Here is a 19,412-nt window from a genome sequence, read left to right as displayed (position 1 = left end):
GTCCACCTTAGAGCACCGAGCTGCCACTCAGGAAAGTGTTCAGAATTTACACTGTGATGAATAGGAACAGTCTGACCAGCTTAAGTTCAAGCCTTGATCAAAGCAAGTTTACCCACTTCTCTGCCATGTATCTGTAATAATTCTGATATGTGTATCTGCTACTCCAATATTCAATGAACTATGGATTTCAAAAAGAGTAGCCTCTTTTTTTTCCTTTTCTTCCCCTCTCCCTGAAATTACAGCAATACATCTAGAACAAAGATTTTCCACATGCTAACATATTACATTTTATACCTACTTATAAAATTTCAGTGAATAATATGCACACAATTATTCTGCATCCATCCAGCTCTTACTTCCCATAAAAATAATTTTATTTAAAGTAGTTTCAATAACCCAAGGTAGAAAGAGATACAGAGCACAGGTGACAAGACTTGCACACATCACAGCACAGAAGCTAGAAATACAGAATTTGATTAACAGAATCCTGTCTGAAAGCCAAAAATGGCAACAGAAGTTAGACAAAACGCTAAAGTAAAATTAACCCATGACACCATACAACCTTTCAAAATCTACAGTAAGTAACTAAAGAATTACTGTGATAAAACCATTTCCTGAAAAGCCTTCAAACACTGTCAATCTGTCAACACCATGTCCAGAAATGAGTACTGGTGTGCTCTTTCCCTCCTCCCTCGCAGTGCCATTGGGCTAAAGAACTGTTTCCCTCCCACTGCCTTGACCACACATATGTTGAAAGATGCCAAAGATTCTGTTAACTCATCTAGTTAGTAATACCTATTGCAGTAAGTTGTAGAGGGTCACCATCCCTATTCAGTAGCTGCCATAAACCTGGACCAACTTTCACTGCACTTACGCCGGCATGCTCAGCATATTAGAATTACTGCGAGAGCACTAGCCACTTCCTGAAGAAGTCTTCATTAAGGTCAAAGGAAAACTCTCCTCTATATTATTACAATTTCTAAGACTATCAGCATCATCACAGGAGACTTCCATATCTAAATCTTGTTTGGTCAAGAATGAAATCAAACCCCAAACCTGTAACAGACACTTAATGCCAGCTAAGACCAGTCCATTTCTTGAATGGGTAGATGGAGACTGCAGGGGATTAAAAACAGGAAGGGAGTCCTTGCTTTGGCCATTATATAGTAGAACACACAACCCTCTCCAGCTCTAAAGAATAGTCGGACTAAATCATACACTTAGACTACTCTTCTGGCATTGGAAAGAAGACAGAAGCCACTGATTAAAAAAAAAAATTGAGCAACAAGAGAGACCAGAGTGCACTATCCAAGCTATGATAACCAAAGCCACTTCTCATGTATTTCTTTAATTTAGCTTCTGGCTAATAGTTTCCCATCTGCCATCCCCATAACCTCAAAGAAGAAAAAAAGGGAGGGCCTTAAGTGAGCCATAATGTATTTTCCTCCTGTTGGCAAGATGAAGCCCCCAGCACTTCTTCCTCACATAAGGGAGAGAAAAGGGAAATATATTTCTAGTCCACAGATGAAAATTTTAATTTAATCTGCTGTGAAAATGAAATATGAAAAAGAAAGTACTAATTTAAAAAACTTGTCTCTTGTTTTTCTGTTTTGTTTTAGTGTTAATCACTTCCTTTTATCCTTATTCTGAAGAAGAGAAAGGGAAGAGAAGAGTGTTGTTCATGAATTTGACAGCACTTCATATACAATCAATTTCATTCTTTTCTTGCAATTCTTCATTCACAAAGCAGCATTATGGTATCATTCCTGTGCATTAGTTTGGAAAGGAAAATGCTGAAGACATGGTTTGTTCCTTGCCTATGGCTCCCAGAATGACATGTCTCTCAATAATGGAAACAGAGCAGAAAATAAAACTGAAGTGGTAGTAGACAGGTGAGCACTCAGCGAAGAACATCACTGGCATACTGTGCTTACACTGAGGGCCCACATGCACTTCTACGGATGATCTGAGGAACATATATACCCAAGTAGGTGTGGGTTGCCTATGAGAAGTCGCATAACTCAATTCAGTTACTCAATTTCACCATTCCAACAAAGGTTTTTAATATCTTACATAGAAAATGAGATGTTTGAAAGTTGGTCGAATTAGCTTTTATTCCTGTCCCATTACACATTGGTTAACTGACACACCTCCTGCTGATAATCATTTACTCTATAGCAAACAATTTCAGTTTCCTCATTTTTTCATTGCATCTTTGTATATTCTTAATAACTTGTTTATTCTCATTTTGACATTCATTTATTTCCTAGCTGCTTTATCTCTTCCTCTCTCACAAAAAACACAGTCAGAAGAACATGAACCTATACATCTTTATGTCCTTTTTCTGACCATCTCATAACTCCCCCTCTCTCTTCCCTCATCTATTTTATGACTCTGTCTCTATGGAGGAAGAGCTACCCTCTCATAAAATAAGGGAGTTCTGAAAATGTTCCTTGCTTCTGAAAGGAAAGTTTCCAGGAAAATAGTTTTTATTAACATCTCCTCCCCCACAGTAACTCCATGGTATGTTCTTCTGCCATACACTAATTAAGAAGCAGCAGGGAACAGCTTCCTTGTGAATAGCTGACAGACAACTTATTTACTGCAAGCAAGACTATAGATAACCACTGACTATGCTATAATTCATCTCAGCATTGGTGAATTTCAGAAAAAAAAGTGATAAGGCAGTACTTTGCAAAGAAAGAAGTCTTGCCATAATGGCATCCCAGAACAAAGAGCTAGCTATTATATTCATATAATCTTCTGTAATCTTCACATTTCCCCTTCTCACATGAGACAGTGCTGGTCATCCATAGCAGCATATGGACCCCTTCACTTCCTATTCTCATGCAGCTCAACCCAAAAAGATCTAGAACTTGGAGGCTTCCTTTGGAGAGCCAATGCCCACAGCTATACACGACATTTTGTTTGTTAGCATTTACTGAATTGCCAAAGGTCACATGCAGAAAAAGAATAAGCAACTTTAGCCTACACCTTAATCTTGGATTTGTTCTTTTTTCTGAAAGTGATGATAAGTGAAGATTTTATTTTGAAATGTGTAAGTCAGGTTGCATGTCAAAATGCTTTCCTTCCACAGAATTTACTTTGAGCTTGAATGAAAATCAGTGATGCAGTGCTGTGTGTTTTACACAAGGTGACAAGTAACACTGATTTTCCAAACTTCCAGACAGAGCGATTTTTCCAGTTCCCAAGACTGGCTGAAAATCTTGGCCACATTTTGCTGCCATATGAACATTTCCCTTCCCTGCTCCCATAAATCCACTGATAGCAGCACTCTCCGAGCACACATCCTGATAGGACCTCAGCTGCACGCACAGCACCCACCTCTGGCCAGTTCATCTTAGACTGCTAATACCTGAACTCTTAATTATTAAATGCCACCACTCTTCTTATGTGCACAGACCAAACGATCTAATTGACCTAATGCTTCACAATGAATTCTAACAATACTTCTGGGATCTCAGTGAATATCAGCAGAATATCTATGCTGCTTTGCAAGTTAATGATAACTTCCTATCTGTTTCTATTATCCAAGAACTAAATTTAGTCTTTAACACATTTCAGCCCACAGCATACTACCTCACTGAAATTTGAGGTAAGAATTTCACTTCAAGTCTATAATTTTTGAATAACCGGGGCAGCGTTATTTGAAACCAATCTATCACTAAGGTTTGTACAGAGCCAGTTCTTTCACTGTTTTGCCTCTTAAGTTTGCAGCACAGAAGCAGCTCCACAAATAGCCAGCTTTGTACTCCAATAAAAAATCCAAAAGAAGAGCTGCCTATCTATCTAGGCTCCACACTCATGCACTGCATTCCAAAACCACACCTCAGCTATCTGGCCCAGTCACAAAGTACTGCCTGGTACATTTTCTAAGTATACCCAGCAATCTGCAACACATGCACCACGGAGAGACTAAAACGAAGTGCAAGAAACAAACACAGCAGTTGTTTTCTGAATCAGTTGATAGTATTGCCGTTTTGGGACATGTGGATTTTGGAATCAACTCAAGAATCTTGGATTTAGGGTCAGATGTAAAAGGGCTGAAGTAACTCACAAAAATAATGTGCTAAAGTGAGAAGTGCTTGGCGACCCACTCAGCTGCTCTCCTGCATCACATTCCCCAAGGAGCACCCTCAACTTCCCAGTGCCTGAGTGACCGCAGAGAGCACAACTGTACCCAAAAGGCAACGGAGGCAAAGAGCACACAGCTGCCGCTCAGACAACCGGCACAACCAAGTGCTACCGCAGAAAGCTCTCTTTACACATAAACAACACTAAAAATGCTTCCACAAATTTACAGCGTGTAGATTTTTTCCAGTGCTCTTTCAACACATAAAAAAAATAAAATAAAAAGTCAGTCTTTCATTGACATATACAATCCCTCTTTACAGGGAGCACCGGTAAAGCCAGCACAAAGCAGAACACTGCAGCCACAGTGCTCTGACACATCAGACTCGTATTACCTAAAACAAATATTGGTCGAAATGGAGATAACGTTTAGACATTTGCTTTAAAGTGTAGCATCCTTTCCACCTGCCACTGTAGGCCGCAGAAGATACACTCTAGTTAACATATTACTGACAGGATGATGAGAAAGCTCCTGTCAGACACTGGCCAGCCGGGTGTTTGAGACAAAACGCGCAGCCCCAGCTGACTAGTTAGAGAAAGGCTGGTGAGGTACAATTACAGAGGCATATGACAAGCTTTCATGCTTGAGTGACTTGAGAACCGATGACATGGCTTTAAACAGCAATCCTTCCTACCTCCGGTCACAAAACAGCAATAAGTCAACTGATGCACTGTTGTAAAATCATGATTTATTCCTTTGCTTTGAATACATGAGAGTATGGTATGATGTTCTGGAAGACTACCACAGCAGGTGCACTTGGGGCCTCAACATCTAGGGCCTGCCTCCAGCATGCATAAAATCAATGTTGTAGTACAGCCTTCCTGGAAAAGCCTTCCCCAGCACTTTAATAATTTATAGTGAGATTAAATTAAAAACTTATTTGTACTGAAACTCTTGCAGCTCCATGTAACAAACAAGAATACATGCAGATGTTGTGATGCGTAAGGTGCTCTGCAAGGATATACAGTATGACATTTAGGAAAGGTCTTTCTTTTACAGTTAAAATGAAACAACAGTCAGCTCTATGAATAAATAAATTCCTTTGTTTCATTCATTCTTTATATATTTCAAAGCCAGATAATTTGTTTCTCTTTTAAGTTTACTGTTCAAAAGCCAGAAATGGCAATTTTTGCTGCAAACATACCTTACAGAGTGTAATCGTCAGGCTAGCTGAATCTATCTCACTCTAACACTAAGCCTGAAGCAAGCTGTGAGGCTGGCGATAATCACGTTATTAAAGTGGCTGGAAAGTCAAGCTAATAAGAGAATCAACAGTTAGGGCAAATAATGACCCAGAAGGTATGACAGAAAGGAGCAGTGGGAAGTTTCCACTTACATCTTTGAGGCAACTGGTATGGCAAGTGGACAAATATCTCTATCAAAGGAGTATTTAAAGGGACATAAACAGTTTAAGGACAGATACAAAAAATACATAGCAATTGTGAATATGAGATGTTTATAAAAGAAAGAACACTTGGCTGAAATAAAATATAAGCTGATAATTGAATCAAAACCTTTTCAGATAGATTGGTATTTTTTTTAATTTAAATTATTACTTAACAGCTCGATGCAAGAAACTTCTTCTATTTTTCCCTTTTCCACTTTAGTAAACCTTTTTAATCAAGAATCCTTCTTTTTCCCTTTTGTCTTTTTCTAGGACTGAACCTTTGCTCGAATAATGGAAGCATTATATTCGTAGGGCAGCAATGCTAAACTTACAGACTTCTCCCTACACTCCCCTTTTCTCCTCAGCAAGGATGAGGAATAACTAAGCATGGCCTTGAATTATGCCTTTTTTTTTTTTTATCAGTCACTGCCCTGAGATAGTGAAGCAAAGCAGAGCTGATAATTGGGAGGTGACATCACAAGCCAATCCTCATGAACTGACATAAACACTTGGTATTCAGTTAACCTCAAAGATAAGGCACAACTCCCTTAACAGAAAGTTGTATGTATAGTACTGTTTATGAAAGAATCATCTTTCATATCAAGCTGTAATTTAGGAATATTGCAGTGCAACTCTTAAAACACAACATACTAATCTGCTGTGTTCTGCACGCACAGTACCAACACAGTATAAAGGCAGCATGCACACCATTTGCCTACTTGTATTATACAAAGCACTCCAACATTTTAAAGAAGAAACATGTAGAAACCACATTTAAACATCCTTGGCTATTCAACTGAATTCTTCCAGGAGATACTGAGAAGTGTTTAATTTTATTTTTAAATTCTATTGTTCAGCAAACAAGGAAGCATAGCATTGCTCCTGTTCTGTTTATCAAAGAGATGAGTTCTTACCTGAAATTCCCTATAAGGCAGCACTACTCTGTTGTTTTATCATATCTCACTTCTGTAAGAAAAAATTTACCTAGTCTTGTATTGAAAGTGCTACATAACATAGCAGTAATTTCATTTAACTTCAACTTCCATAATACAAGAAGGCAGAAAACTAACCAGAAGGGAGTGAAATTGGTGTGCTCTTTCCTCTCACACTTGATATGCGTTCCCACTCCTCATACTCACTGCTTGGTGACATCCCTCAGGATATCCAAATTCCACTATGTACGACTTATAACTCTTGTCCAGGAGACACCACTAAGATTACTATTACTTCTTGAAAAGGTCTGGAATAAACAGTTGAACTGTAAGCAAAATGAAAGTTTCTCACAAACATTGCTCTTTACCCATCAATCTGCCACTGTTTCCAAATAGTTTGGGATCTGAAAGTGGAAATAAGGTGGTCTACATGAACACAGTGCAATCCTGATACTCTCTCTCCCATTGTCACACCATAGAAACCAAGACCCAGAAAAACCACAGAAACCAAGGACCAGCCAAGATATTTAGCCTAAAAAAACCAAGCCTCAAGAGGATCTAAAAGTAGGCTGAGAGTACAATTGCAAATCCTGCGAGGCAGACTGACACGTGCCCACCTGCAGAACCCTTTTCCACAGGCACAGACCTGCCATCATGATGCCTATTTTCTCACCACTGGAGCAGTAAAAGAGGTTTGACTGGGCCGTCATTACAGTTCAGGGGCTTAGGGGTTTTTTTCTGGTGTATTTTTTCTTTCATTTTTTCATGCCAAGATGTGTCCCAAACTGGCAGATTGAAAGAATATAAGAAATTAAATCAATTCCATGTTTCCCTCTGCTGCATCATTGGAACTTGTACTCTTTCAAAAGACTTTCTCTTGAAATCCTCTATGCCTGCTAGGGTCACCTTATTACTCCATTACAATGCCCAAGTCCTACCCCAGCCAGTTCCACAGGAAATAATAGAAATAGTATGGAAATTTAATAAGATAAAGTAAAAACTTTGGTGCCTAAAAGTATATCAAAGTCCAGTAATTTCAAGACTGAATATATTCATTCACCTTTCAGGTTTTATAGTTGTTCATTTGACTTCCACTTCCACATGTGACCTCCTACATTTTCTAATTAATATATACATATTTATTTCCACATTCTACTACTAATGTAGTATGTATTTAATATATAGTATACATATTATAGTTTTATAGTACATATATTATATATTAAGACATGCACGATTTTAAGAATCACACAATATAATTTATATATACCTAAATTCACATATGTCTATTATTCAATTACTATCTAGAATTGTAAAATCTTTCAGCCTCTTATGATGGTTTTAAACCTCTATGTCAAATTTACATTTGACTCAAAAGAATTTAAATGCTTTTTATCCACTGTTCATCATCCAAAATTTCTCACTCCTTACACTCTCACACAAACATATGGGAAATCAGCATTTGCAGGTCTTTAAAAACACTATTTTTTAATATTATATACAAATTTGTGCCTATGTGTTGAAAAAAATTGTTTGTTTATTGGGCAGTAGAATTAGCACTATTCAAAAATATAACATTAATTTTCCACCACAGAAACTGCAAAGTACATTTCATGAGGTATTTTTGAAAAATATAAACCAAGATTTTTTTTTTAAGACTGAGCTTAACAAGCCAAAGTGTGTAGCAAATAAAATGTACAACAAAAGTAGGTTATAAAGTGACAGTCTTACAATAATGCAAAATCAATCTTTGATATATTCAAAATACATGGGAATTTAAAACCTCATAAAATTTGATGAATATTAAAACAAAATTAACACCTGAATATTTATATATAGTTTCAAAATGAAATGCAACATTCTTTTATTAAGCAGTCTAAGCAGGTAAAAGGAAAAAAAATATATTTTAATGCGGCAGTGCCTAAAACCTTGAATAATGATAAAATGCTATTTTGAGTTGCATGCTATTATAAGTCTGAAGAGCTGCTCCAAATCACAACTATTACAGTATGCACTCCCAAGCCACTCTAAGAAAGATGAATCTACCTATTACCGGGTTAGGATAGCAGCTATTATTATGGCCTCTTGATTTCTTTCAAGTAGCTCCGATGGAATAAGCCACAAGTGAATAATAAAGATCTTATAATAGCCCTTAAGAATTCTTTTTAGGCTAGAAGGCACAGAAATGAACTCAGGAGAGTTAAAGAACTCTCATCTACCGATAAGGAAAGTAATTAACCTGACTTAATGTATCTGAGTAGGTCTTATATAAATCAGACTTTTGTACTTCAAGAGCCAGACTAAAGCCATATATCAGAAAAGTATGTAGATATTGTCTTATAAGTACACATGGAACATATCTAAAGCCACAAAGGTCTGTAGGTCATTTTGTGAAACGTTCAATATATTCTACTGAAAAGGAGATGTGTGAAGTACTTACAGTGCTTAGTTTGCTCGAGGTAATAATGATTCTTCTCTCATGTAACATACTGGCATAAAGTTGCAGCATGTTGTTCACATCCACAGCAACAAAATACTCAGTGAGGTTTCTCTGTTTAAATAAATAAGATGATAACAATATAAGGATAGTGATAGCTAAGAACATTAATACGCTGTATATCAAAAACTTTGACCAATTAGTAGGTGAAAAAAAAAAACTATTAAAGAAATCTGTCAGCATTGAAATGTGTATGCTCTAAAAATAATCAACTGAGTTTTAAAGCTACTGATGATCTAGATTTGGTGCAAGTCAATATTAGTTTGCTTATTTGATTATGCTTCTGAATTTAGATTTGCCTACTTTCCAAATCTGAAAAACTAATTAATTTGTGTATCAATAACAATGCATGCTATCAAATTTAACTTCCAACCCAAGAACAGATCCCCTAGGTCCACAATAACTGTGCTGCCATAGTTAATAAAACTGCAATGTTTTGCCAGGCTCTCCCAAACTGCACATTTTATTCTACTTCAAGTATACCAAATCAGCTTGTTGGGGAGAAAAACCAGCACTCCCATATAGAAGTGGGGGAACAGGAAAAAAAAGAAAAAAATTAAAAGGTGTGTTCCAGGTGGATGGATCTCTGTGTCCTGGCTGAGGCTGAACTTCATAGTATTTCTGTGAGGCACAGTGACAGAAAAATGCAGGTTCTGAATTTGCCAGAACTGCCATCAGCAAAAATGCCTAGAAAAATAGCAAATTTTCTGAACTGTTGGAGAATACGTACAAAACTATATTTGCCTCGGAACACACAAAGCATGTACCTGATTTTTGTTTTTGTTTTTTTATAACTTCACACATCCATTATCACACCTGCAACCAGAACCTCCACTGACCTTTCAGGAACAGCATACCCCCAACCAGTGCAGGAGCCCACCAGCGGCACATAGCAACCCAACAGGAGCCTGAGCAGGGAAACTCAGCCTACACTAGATGTGGGGTCAGCATCTACAGCAAGGGCTTTTACCCCAGAGAGACACTGAGGACGTGACAAAGGGGTGAAGGCCTGAGGGCAGCACGAGCTCCTGAGGCACAGAGCTGGGACATGGCTGCCACCCTCTGTGACCCAGAGCCACTGCCGAGCAGCTGCTGCTCCAGGTCCTTTGCAGGCCACAACCTGGGGGAACCTAACCTGAGGGAAAGTCTGGATGGTGACCAGAAGGATGACCTCCTTTTTGGATACATTTCAATATTAAATGAGAAAGTTTTTTGAAAATAAAAGACAGAAGATTCAATGAATTAAACAGTTTTATGTAAATTCACGAATGCATTATTAATTCAATGCCACGGAGCATGGAGTTACTCTTGGTCCATGCTGCATAGATATTTGAAAGCTAAACAGAGAGCTTTAAGGCCACCAATGCAACTTTTAGAAAAACTCTGGCCCTTCAAGCATTCCCTTTAACAGGTTGTCAGAGGCTCATGTGCAATAGCAATTGGAGTCCCACTTTTACAGAACAGCCTTTACATTTTAGTTGATAATGACATGCTGATTCTGTACCACAAACTCTGTGGTAAAAAAAGTTCGCCATCTTGTACAGAACAACAACTGTGACGGTCTCCCAAAGAGATATGTCTGTATTTGAGCTGAAAAGATACTGCTCCTAACTTTGTAAAACTTAAAGCAAAGAACAAGGAATCTGAATCACTGATATACTATAACCGTCTCACCTCTTAACTCCTGCATGTTTTACCCTCCGCCATTTTGATCACACTGGAAGGGCGGGAATTTCATAAACAGAGTAAAAGGAACAACAAAAAAAACCCCTCTCCTTATTTTCTTCAAGATTAATGTACTAAATACCTGCCTAATCCCCAAAGCTATGCTTCAGTAGGAGCCCAAATAGTAAGTTAGAACTGGAAATTTCTTACAAACACTGGAATTCAATCTATGGGGTGAAACAGATGAAAATGAACATCGAAAAACTAATCCTTGTCGTGACTAAAGAGGCACCCCCACTATGGGCCCTCTCATCTCAATTCAGCAACTTTGTGCAGATTTCTGAGTCACCCCAAGGCTCCAGCATCTCCCCTGGGTCTCCTGCCCCCAGCTCAGGACGGGGCTGCAGGTTTCCTAGGAACAGTCTCCCGCTCCTTCCAGCTTTTGGGCTTCTCTTGCACGGCCCCATCACTTTTCCCTCCATCCCTCCCTGCACCCCAGGGATGGTGTGCTTGTACTTCGGTGAGCCCACCACAGCTACCAAAATGTTGAACTTTCAAAAGAAAATAGTCATGTGAAAGTGTAAAAAAGCAAACTTATAAAATATTGTTCGAATCCAGATTTAATGCAGAACAGGAAAGCAGAAAGATAACAACCAATTAAATAGCTCCTAACTAAACACTTTGTAGAGGACACGATCTGACATTTTATATTTGCACTGCAGCACTATCAAGGACTTAGCTCCTACATAATGAAAGCATTCATTAAAAAATAGCAATAATTGTTTTTGGTGCATGGTTACCATCTAAATGTGAGCAGATATAGTACGTTTTCAGAAAGCCTGAAAAAATGGTTTCTTACACAAAAATTAACTGGCTAAATTTGCAGCACAGGGAAGCAGTGTTTAAAGGGCAGGTATTCAAACAATACTAGCTGTATAAGTAGAATATATTTTGCATATATAAACCCCACAAATGCAAACAAACAGAGTAATTATGAACAAAAGGCAGGCAGCAGTGCTCAGAAATACCCTGCATAATACTCTAACAATGCACGCAACAGTAACTTTACTAGCTAAAGGTTATAATAATAGACATCAATCATATTCTAAAAACAGTCATGGAAAAAAAAACATCTATTGATAAAAGCAGAGTACAGTCCTACTCACAGAATGAGGTTTATATTTACAAATTTCTTAAAAAGAAACTGCATACTTACACTTTCAGGGATTGATGGCAATCCAGTTATATCAGGAGTAATGAAATACGAGTGCTAATCAATGGGAAAAAAATAATTAACAATTTATGTACAAGGCAACTAAAATTATTATTAAAATATCCAACATTTAGTAGTATTTCCAACCCCATCTTTGTTCAAGCAAATAGCCATGTTTCCAATAGCATTCTTACCATTACCAGACAAAGAACTAAGCAGATCACATCATGAAATCACAATTTCTGGCTTAGCACAGCACACAGATCAAGTGAACAAAACACTGTACTGCAGTTAAAATTAAATTAAGCCAGTTTTAAACGTTGCCTCATGTCAGAGTAGCGTTCATTGGCTTCAGCGTTGATTTTAAAATTTCAAGCACAAAAATAAATGTTATAGGACAAAATGTAAATTTAGAATGAGTAAGGAAAAGAAAATTAATGAGAACAGAAATATTACTTAATATACAGTCTCATCTCTTTCCAAACATCTTTGAATCAAAAATGTGCTAACAGAAATCCAAGGTCTGACAGCTTGATGTTCCACAATCATTTATGAAAAACATTCGCAATTTTATAATCTTATGTTTGAGGCCATTTAGAATGTAAATATAAATTGCATTAAACTGAAAACAGATGTAGTTTAAATTATTCTACTTCTAGTGCTTTTAGTAGTCAAATTCTGATTCAACATAATAAATTTAAAATGTTTTTGCATAATTAGTCTAAATCTTGAAGGACAAAGAACCATGAAATATATATTAAATAAATGTGATAACTACTGAATTTTTAGATTTTGCTACTTTTTACATTTTTTGTAGTTTTATTTTTCTTAAGAGATAGTTTTTATGCTGTGTACTTTTTTATAATTATTAGCAACACAAAAAGAGTTTTTAAGTCATACTTGAAAAAGATGCAACACAACAAGAAGGAAGTCAGCAAGGTATTAATACTACATGCTCAGTGTAGGAAGCTCTTACTAAACCAGCTCAATACATTTAATAGAAAATATTTTCCACATATTAGGTCATTTGGCAGTAGTTTAAAAATAATAAGAACAAAAAACCAAAAACCATCACTGGTTAAAAAAAAAGGCATTGTTGCATTTGCACAATACATTTTTCCAGATATTGTTTTGCATCAACTAAAAAAACGTTTTTAGTCAGAAATGCAAAAAATATTTAGATTAATTCAATGCATTCTTAAAGAGTACAATGAGAAAATTGTCTTCTATATGTAATAAAGTTGCAGAAAAATTAGCAACAGATTTTCTGGTTAATGAATTTAATAACCTGGTATAGTAATTATTTATAACTTTAAAAGTAGTAATATTTCACTCACTGAACAGAAAAGGAAGTTAGAACTACGAGAAGCAAAGACACCTTACTGCAGCCATTAAGAACTGTAAAGCAGCAAAAATAACACAGTACGGAGTCCTTGCACATCTTTGAGGACTCCCTTAGGAAGATGTATATGACCTTGGAAGACATACTAAAATAATAGTTGCTGTCCTGTATGAAGTTTTCTGTAAAAAAGGAAAACTAGAAAATGTAAGTTCTGTTAAGTTGAAGAGTTTGATTTTGGTTATGCTCTGAAATTAGATTGGTTTAAACAGAATAGGTAGGTTAATATTGCTCTTTCAGGCTGCAGACAATAGCAGAATTTTCAAAAGGGTAAGTATAAATAAGCCTAAAATCAGAAAATATATCCTGTAGCAAGTAATTACTACTTCAATTACAGTAGATTTTAGATAGAGCCTTTTAAACTCACCGATACAAGGCAAGGCTGCTTTTTCAAAACTTGCTTACTTGCAAAAATCATCTCTTGGTTCTTATGCAATACGAGAGAAAGATTGAATTGATTTTTTAGCTTTTCAATCAGTAGAGCAAAGACGACTCCAATGCTTTCCATGTTTAAAATATAGAATAAAGCATTTTTTTGGAACATATGTTTGATTCCTATCTGAATTCAGTCGTGACCTAGCTAACTTTTCCAACAAAAGAAAAAGCACTTTTGTTGGCCCTCCATGGGTAAAATGGAAGTGATAGAAAGCTCAGGTTTCACAGAACCAATGATTGCTCATACAAGACAAAGGTGCAAGAAAAGAACATGGTCCCTAATTGGATGAAGGCATTTTGGTGTCCTACTTAACAATACTGAGAAAAAACATGTATTGGGATACTGGCATATTTCATGCATTATTATATACAAGTAATTGTAAGTATCACTATGGTCTGCCATTTAAACCCCAGTTCAATGTCTAAGAGCCTAACTCTGCTTATCTGAGTAAATGAGGAGATGAATCTTTTTAATCCTGCATCATGAAATTTGAACTAGACTCATCCTGGCACAATGAAAGGCAATTTCATGCTGTTATTCCTACAATTATTTTTTAGACTGTAGCTTCTTTTTTTTTTTTTCTTAAGTCTATGACCACTGACTGCTCCACTCAAGCCTATTTATAATACGCAAGAAGCCAGAAAGAGACACCAATATAAAAAGCTTGACATGCAAAGTTAGAGTTGAAAGTGGCCATAAACATTTCTCTACTCCCTGCAGAACTGAGCTTATGAAAATAGATGCCTGAAGATCCAAAACACATCCTGATTCAAGGGAACCTACTCTTCCCTGCCTGAACCCACAGTACTTGCTCAACTGTGCCTGCAGCCAAGCATTTGGCAAGCAGCCTGCATTTGGATAATCATTGTTCAGCTAAAAAGATAACAACTCTTTCATGGAACAAACTACTGGGAACAAGAGACAGCTGAGAAAAAATAAATTCAAACGTCAACTAATATTGAAATAAAACCAGCAAGCATCAACTTAATTGCAAGCAATTTGTCATCCCGATGTTGCTGGTTGTATCCTCCACTCCAAAGTTCACCACAACATTCATTTTAAGATAGAAAAGCTCCATACAAGATGAAACAGCACTGACAGCAACAGACAGCAATGCTTTCCAGGAAACAAAAGGAAAAAAAATCTTAAAAATTTATGCCCTAGTGAAACGCAGGAGAATTTTTAAAGGACATTACAAACTACTTTAGGGTTGCCAAATTAGAATTGGTTATAATACTGCAGTTAGCAATGCAAAAATATTATTGCATATACAAGAGGGTACTACTATAGGTTTATATTACATAATATGATGTCATTCTAAAATAATTTCTGCTACTTACTGAAAAATAACATATATTGTAATGACAGCAGAAAATAAACAAATACACATACATATACACATACAGCAAAGCAACAGGAAAAAAAAGCCTCAAAAATAGCAATACATTCTGATGAAAAACACCATGCAAGACTGGAAAGCCTTCCAAATGTGGTGGATTAGTATTGCTCAAAGGATAAAAATATTAGAGTTTTATAGACTCTAAAAAAAAAAAAAAAAAGTAAAAAGGAGCAAGAGTAAGTAACTATGGGGCAGTGGTAGCTACTCTATTTTTGTATGCCTTCCAAAGAGGGCCAGATGGTTTTTTAGAATCTGCACTTACTTTACTTGAAGTACAGGGCTCAAATCCAAAATAAATGGGTTACAAGTAACAGGAAACATCACGTGCAAGGTCAAGCTAAATAATTTAGTGAACCTTCAGTACGTAAGGGAAGATTTTCTACCACTTCTTTCTGTGCCTTGTAAACTGATGATCCAACTAAGATGTTATTTGCACACACTTCTACATAAACTATGGACGTGAAAAATGGCTTTACATATGATATGGCCTCTACTGATGTATAAAAATACGTTCCTGTGCTTATTCAGTTAACATCATCGGGAATTCTAACAGCAACAGGCTCACTTTTATGTTTCTATGGCAAAACCCACTTGCCATACTTAAAGCATCTGGTGCCACATTCCAAAGTGCCAGTGCACCAAGCATAGTGGCACACACACATTCTTCCATCTCTATCTGTGCTGTAATATAAGCCTACCTACTCTGACACGAGAAGCAGCAAAACAGTCAGGGTATGTTGATTCACAGTCAGAGAAACCAAAATTATCTACAAGATAATGCTAGAATCACAAAAGGAGTAGTTCTAGCAATGCCAGATCCCACTATAGTTTACTTTTTCATTCATAGAGCAAAAATGCATTTTCTGTTTCTTTTTTACTGACTTAGAGAAGATCTCCAGATAGACACAAATTATTCTGCCCAAAAAGAAGAAGAAAAAGATTATCCAAGCCAGTTAATGATGGAAAGCAATATAAGTTTACTGTTTACAAAAGGTTTGTTTTAACCACAGTTAGCATTTTGAATTAGACAATAGAAGTAGGAATACTTACCACACTTAAACTGACTAAAGCATTTGCCTTTGGCACAGGATGGCTATACAATGACTTTAACAAATCATTTGAGTCATTTTCCTATAGGGAATATTATTAAAAAGCAATTAATCATTACATAAAAACAAATTATTACAGTGTACTACATATCAAACAGTTTTTATATATGTATACATTTAATAAGAAAGACAATTGCAATTTGCCATGAAGTATTTAAATATGAAGTATTAAACTCAGGCCAACTTTACTTTTGTAAGTTTTCCTCATATATTCTATAAATTAATTACATTATTCTCAACTGAAAATTGCATTAAAATGGCTATTTAGAATGTGCATCTTGGGTATCATCCTAAAACAGTTAGCCATGATATTCACCTGGTGAAAGCTTTGTTAAATACACAGCTAAGTTTGAATTGTACACTCTTGGTCACATAATGCCTGGGAAAGGGAGACAGCAATGTCCCCTAACAGCTTCCTCAGAAACATGTATGGCAAGAGGCAGTACAAAGTACGTATTTCCATACACTGTTGAAACTTTCTGATCATCAAAACTCCTCATTATAGAAGCTTAATCTGGCACCTTAAAGTGATTTTACAATGCCAAAACCACTGAACAGTAAGCAGAGGAGAAAATGATCTCTACCTTCCTATTCTTATTAAGGTCAAATATAACCTCAATAATAATATTACTGCTACAGTGAAATAAGAGCAAATACAAACTCAATTTAAAGATCCAGAATACCAGCGATGAGACTACAAATGTAGAATATATTTAACTAACCTAATACCTAACTTTCCTACCACTTTTATTTATTACATGATGTATCAACATACAGTCCACTTACTATAGTGCATAATAACTGCAACTACAGTTTAAATATCCTTGGAAACATCAGCTTTTCCCATCTACAGCATATGACCATCCACCATATGATGCCTTTTCTAAATTTCTGTCTAGAAGTCTAATATAGTTAAAGCAGAAAGATATGGCTTCAGTGTTCTCCATAAAGACAGATGCCAGTATTTCCTTCCCAGCATAATCCTGGAATACGTCTAATTGCTCATGAATATGCAAACTAAACTATCATGATTCTTCACCAAATGTTGCAAGCAATTTTGTCTTGCTAGTTGAGATGACAGAATTACGAGAGGTAGTTTTTAGCTAATGTGAAGGGTGAAACAGTACATCATATTTTACACAGTTCTGAAAAAAAAGTGTTTGTAACTGATAATCAGATAGTTCCAGAAAGCTACAGTTTACAATCAATGCATCATAAGAGTTCTCCAGTGATGTAACACTCTGCTCACACTTCACCCAGGACTTGTTTATACTGACACTTCAGAAAGGTAGATTCTCAGCAGCTTTCTAAGATTAATGTGATATTCACGTGACAGTGGTGGTCCTACATTTAATTGATAGAATTCCAGTAAAACAAATTTAATTATTCTCTTCTAAATTTTACTTTAAAAAAAAGAGTGTAGAATCACTTTGTAGCACTTGAAGTAGTGACCATAATTTGGTCACTATTACTATTGCAAAATCTTTTAGACAAAGAAACAGAATATGTAAAATGTAAAATTACCTGCTCTTTAGCCAAATAATCTGCCAGGGTATTTAAGAGCTTATAGTATACTTCAAACCAGGGTAGGTAACTAAAAGAGGAGAGGAAAAAAAGAAAATTGAATGGGATATCAGTGTATTTTTCCAGTGTTTGTGAAATACTACCATACTAAAAAAGAACTATTTTTATATTCCTACATATAAATTTAATCCTTACGAAACCGTTCCCTGCAAATTTCAGTTTGAAGGTAAATCACTGATGGGTCAGTACCAAAGCTCTGTTTCTTTACATTGTATCTACTAAACATACCTAATTTGTAAGACTTTGGTTGTGCTTTATTTATTATAAAGCTGACATCTCAGTACTTCAGAGCCATTATGTATACCAACCCACTTTACTACTCAGTAAGGTGGAAACCTACTTGAAGTCTCATGTGCACGTAGATGAGCTTATACTATTTTTGCTTCTCATTATTCTAAGAGCACCCAAGAAGTCACTTTAAGCACTGTCAAACAGCTTTAAATCACATTCCCATTGCCTTTTACTGTTCAAGCTTTCAGTAGTTGTGTTGGCAATTTTACTTGCCATTTTGATATTCTACACTCTGCAGTGCCTGGGCAGACTGCCACAACAGTTGCTTTCCTGAAGGCAGAAAACCTTCTACCTGGGCAGAGCCAGTACTCCATATCTGACAAGTTGTGCACTGCTATAGAACAGTGTAGATGTCATATATACAAAAATATTGGTCTCTCTAAAGTCATTTCTATTACATAGAAGCAATTTCCAGAAAGAGCTGAGCATTTACTGATACCGTAAGCACATCAACACAAATATTTCAAAGGCTCCTAACATAAGTCTGCAACCCATATTTGTGCAATATTCTCAACCAGTTAAATAGAATCCAGGATAAATGTGATATAAGTGAAAGGTATGAGAAGAAAAGCTCAAACATTGTGTTATTATTTCCTTTTTTTTTTTTTTTTTTGTCAGTCATCTATTTACTAATAATTACCTCAAGTTTTGACATCATTAGAGTTTTTCATACTATTTAAGCTCATAATACAGAGGTAATGTCTATGTAATGTCTGGTAAACCACATATTACAAGTATAAATTACTCCTTATTTACAAATTACATACCTTCTCTTGTTTCTTTTTTAGAATTTTATCAGAAATAAAAAAAGACATTACTAAAATGAAAAGTATGATTAATATTAGATGCTCATATTTTGATGGGACAGGATAAAAAGTAAAGAGTGAAATACTTTTATTTCATTTTATACTTAGGCTTTCTCTAACAGGAAAGTGGCAGCCACTGGGGAAAATTTTGATTGGTTCAGAAGCCAAGGCTACTTTTGTCCAGTGAGAAGAGCAAGGGGTTATGTTTCCTATCAATAGCTCAGTTCTCTGTAAGAAGCTGGTAAGGCTTTAGAAATAGATTCCAGCTCTTAGGGCAAAGAAAAAACATACACAATTGCACCTCCATGCAGCCACTCACTGCTCCTGGGCCTGAACACTGCACACCCCTTGTAAAATACTCATTGCAGCAGCTCCTAAACCTACTGATCTTGGAGTTCTATTCCATCTGGAACTCCTGTCCTATGATCTTCTGAAATCACATTTTCCTCATCCTGGACAGGAAAACAAAATTGCTGTGCACAACTTCAGGGTGCCTGCAGACATCACAGCCACCAAACAGCTCTGCCAGCCTCCAGCTGCA

General features: G+C 36.3%; 1 protein-coding gene across 2 annotated transcripts in view; it reads right to left on the bottom strand.

The window, feature by feature from the left end:
* DENND1B (DENN domain containing 1B) overlaps positions 1 to 19,412 on the bottom strand; it is a 144,629-nt gene that overhangs the window by 63,612 nt on the left and 61,605 nt on the right. The window contains exons 6-10 of one of the 2 annotated variants that reach the window (XM_065743041.1): positions 17,715 to 17,784; positions 16,132 to 16,212; positions 13,614 to 13,673; positions 11,851 to 11,904; positions 8,913 to 9,023 (exon numbers count right to left, since the gene is read on the bottom strand). In XM_065743041.1, coding sequence (XP_065599113.1) covers positions 8,913 to 9,023; positions 11,851 to 11,904; positions 13,614 to 13,673; positions 16,132 to 16,212; positions 17,715 to 17,784 — 376 coding nt within the window. The remainder of the gene's footprint in view (positions 1 to 8,912; positions 9,024 to 11,850; positions 11,905 to 13,613; positions 13,674 to 16,131; positions 16,213 to 17,714; positions 17,785 to 19,412) is intronic. The other variant, XM_065743033.1, reaches the window with a different exon arrangement.

This window comes from Cyrtonyx montezumae, unplaced genomic scaffold (assembly GCF_038088225.1).
Source record: "Cyrtonyx montezumae isolate F1298 unplaced genomic scaffold, pur_monq_1.0 scaffold_1, whole genome shotgun sequence".
Lineage (NCBI taxonomy): Eukaryota > Metazoa > Chordata > Aves > Galliformes > Odontophoridae > Cyrtonyx > Cyrtonyx montezumae.
This window is presented reverse-complemented; position numbering and strand designations above follow the sequence as displayed.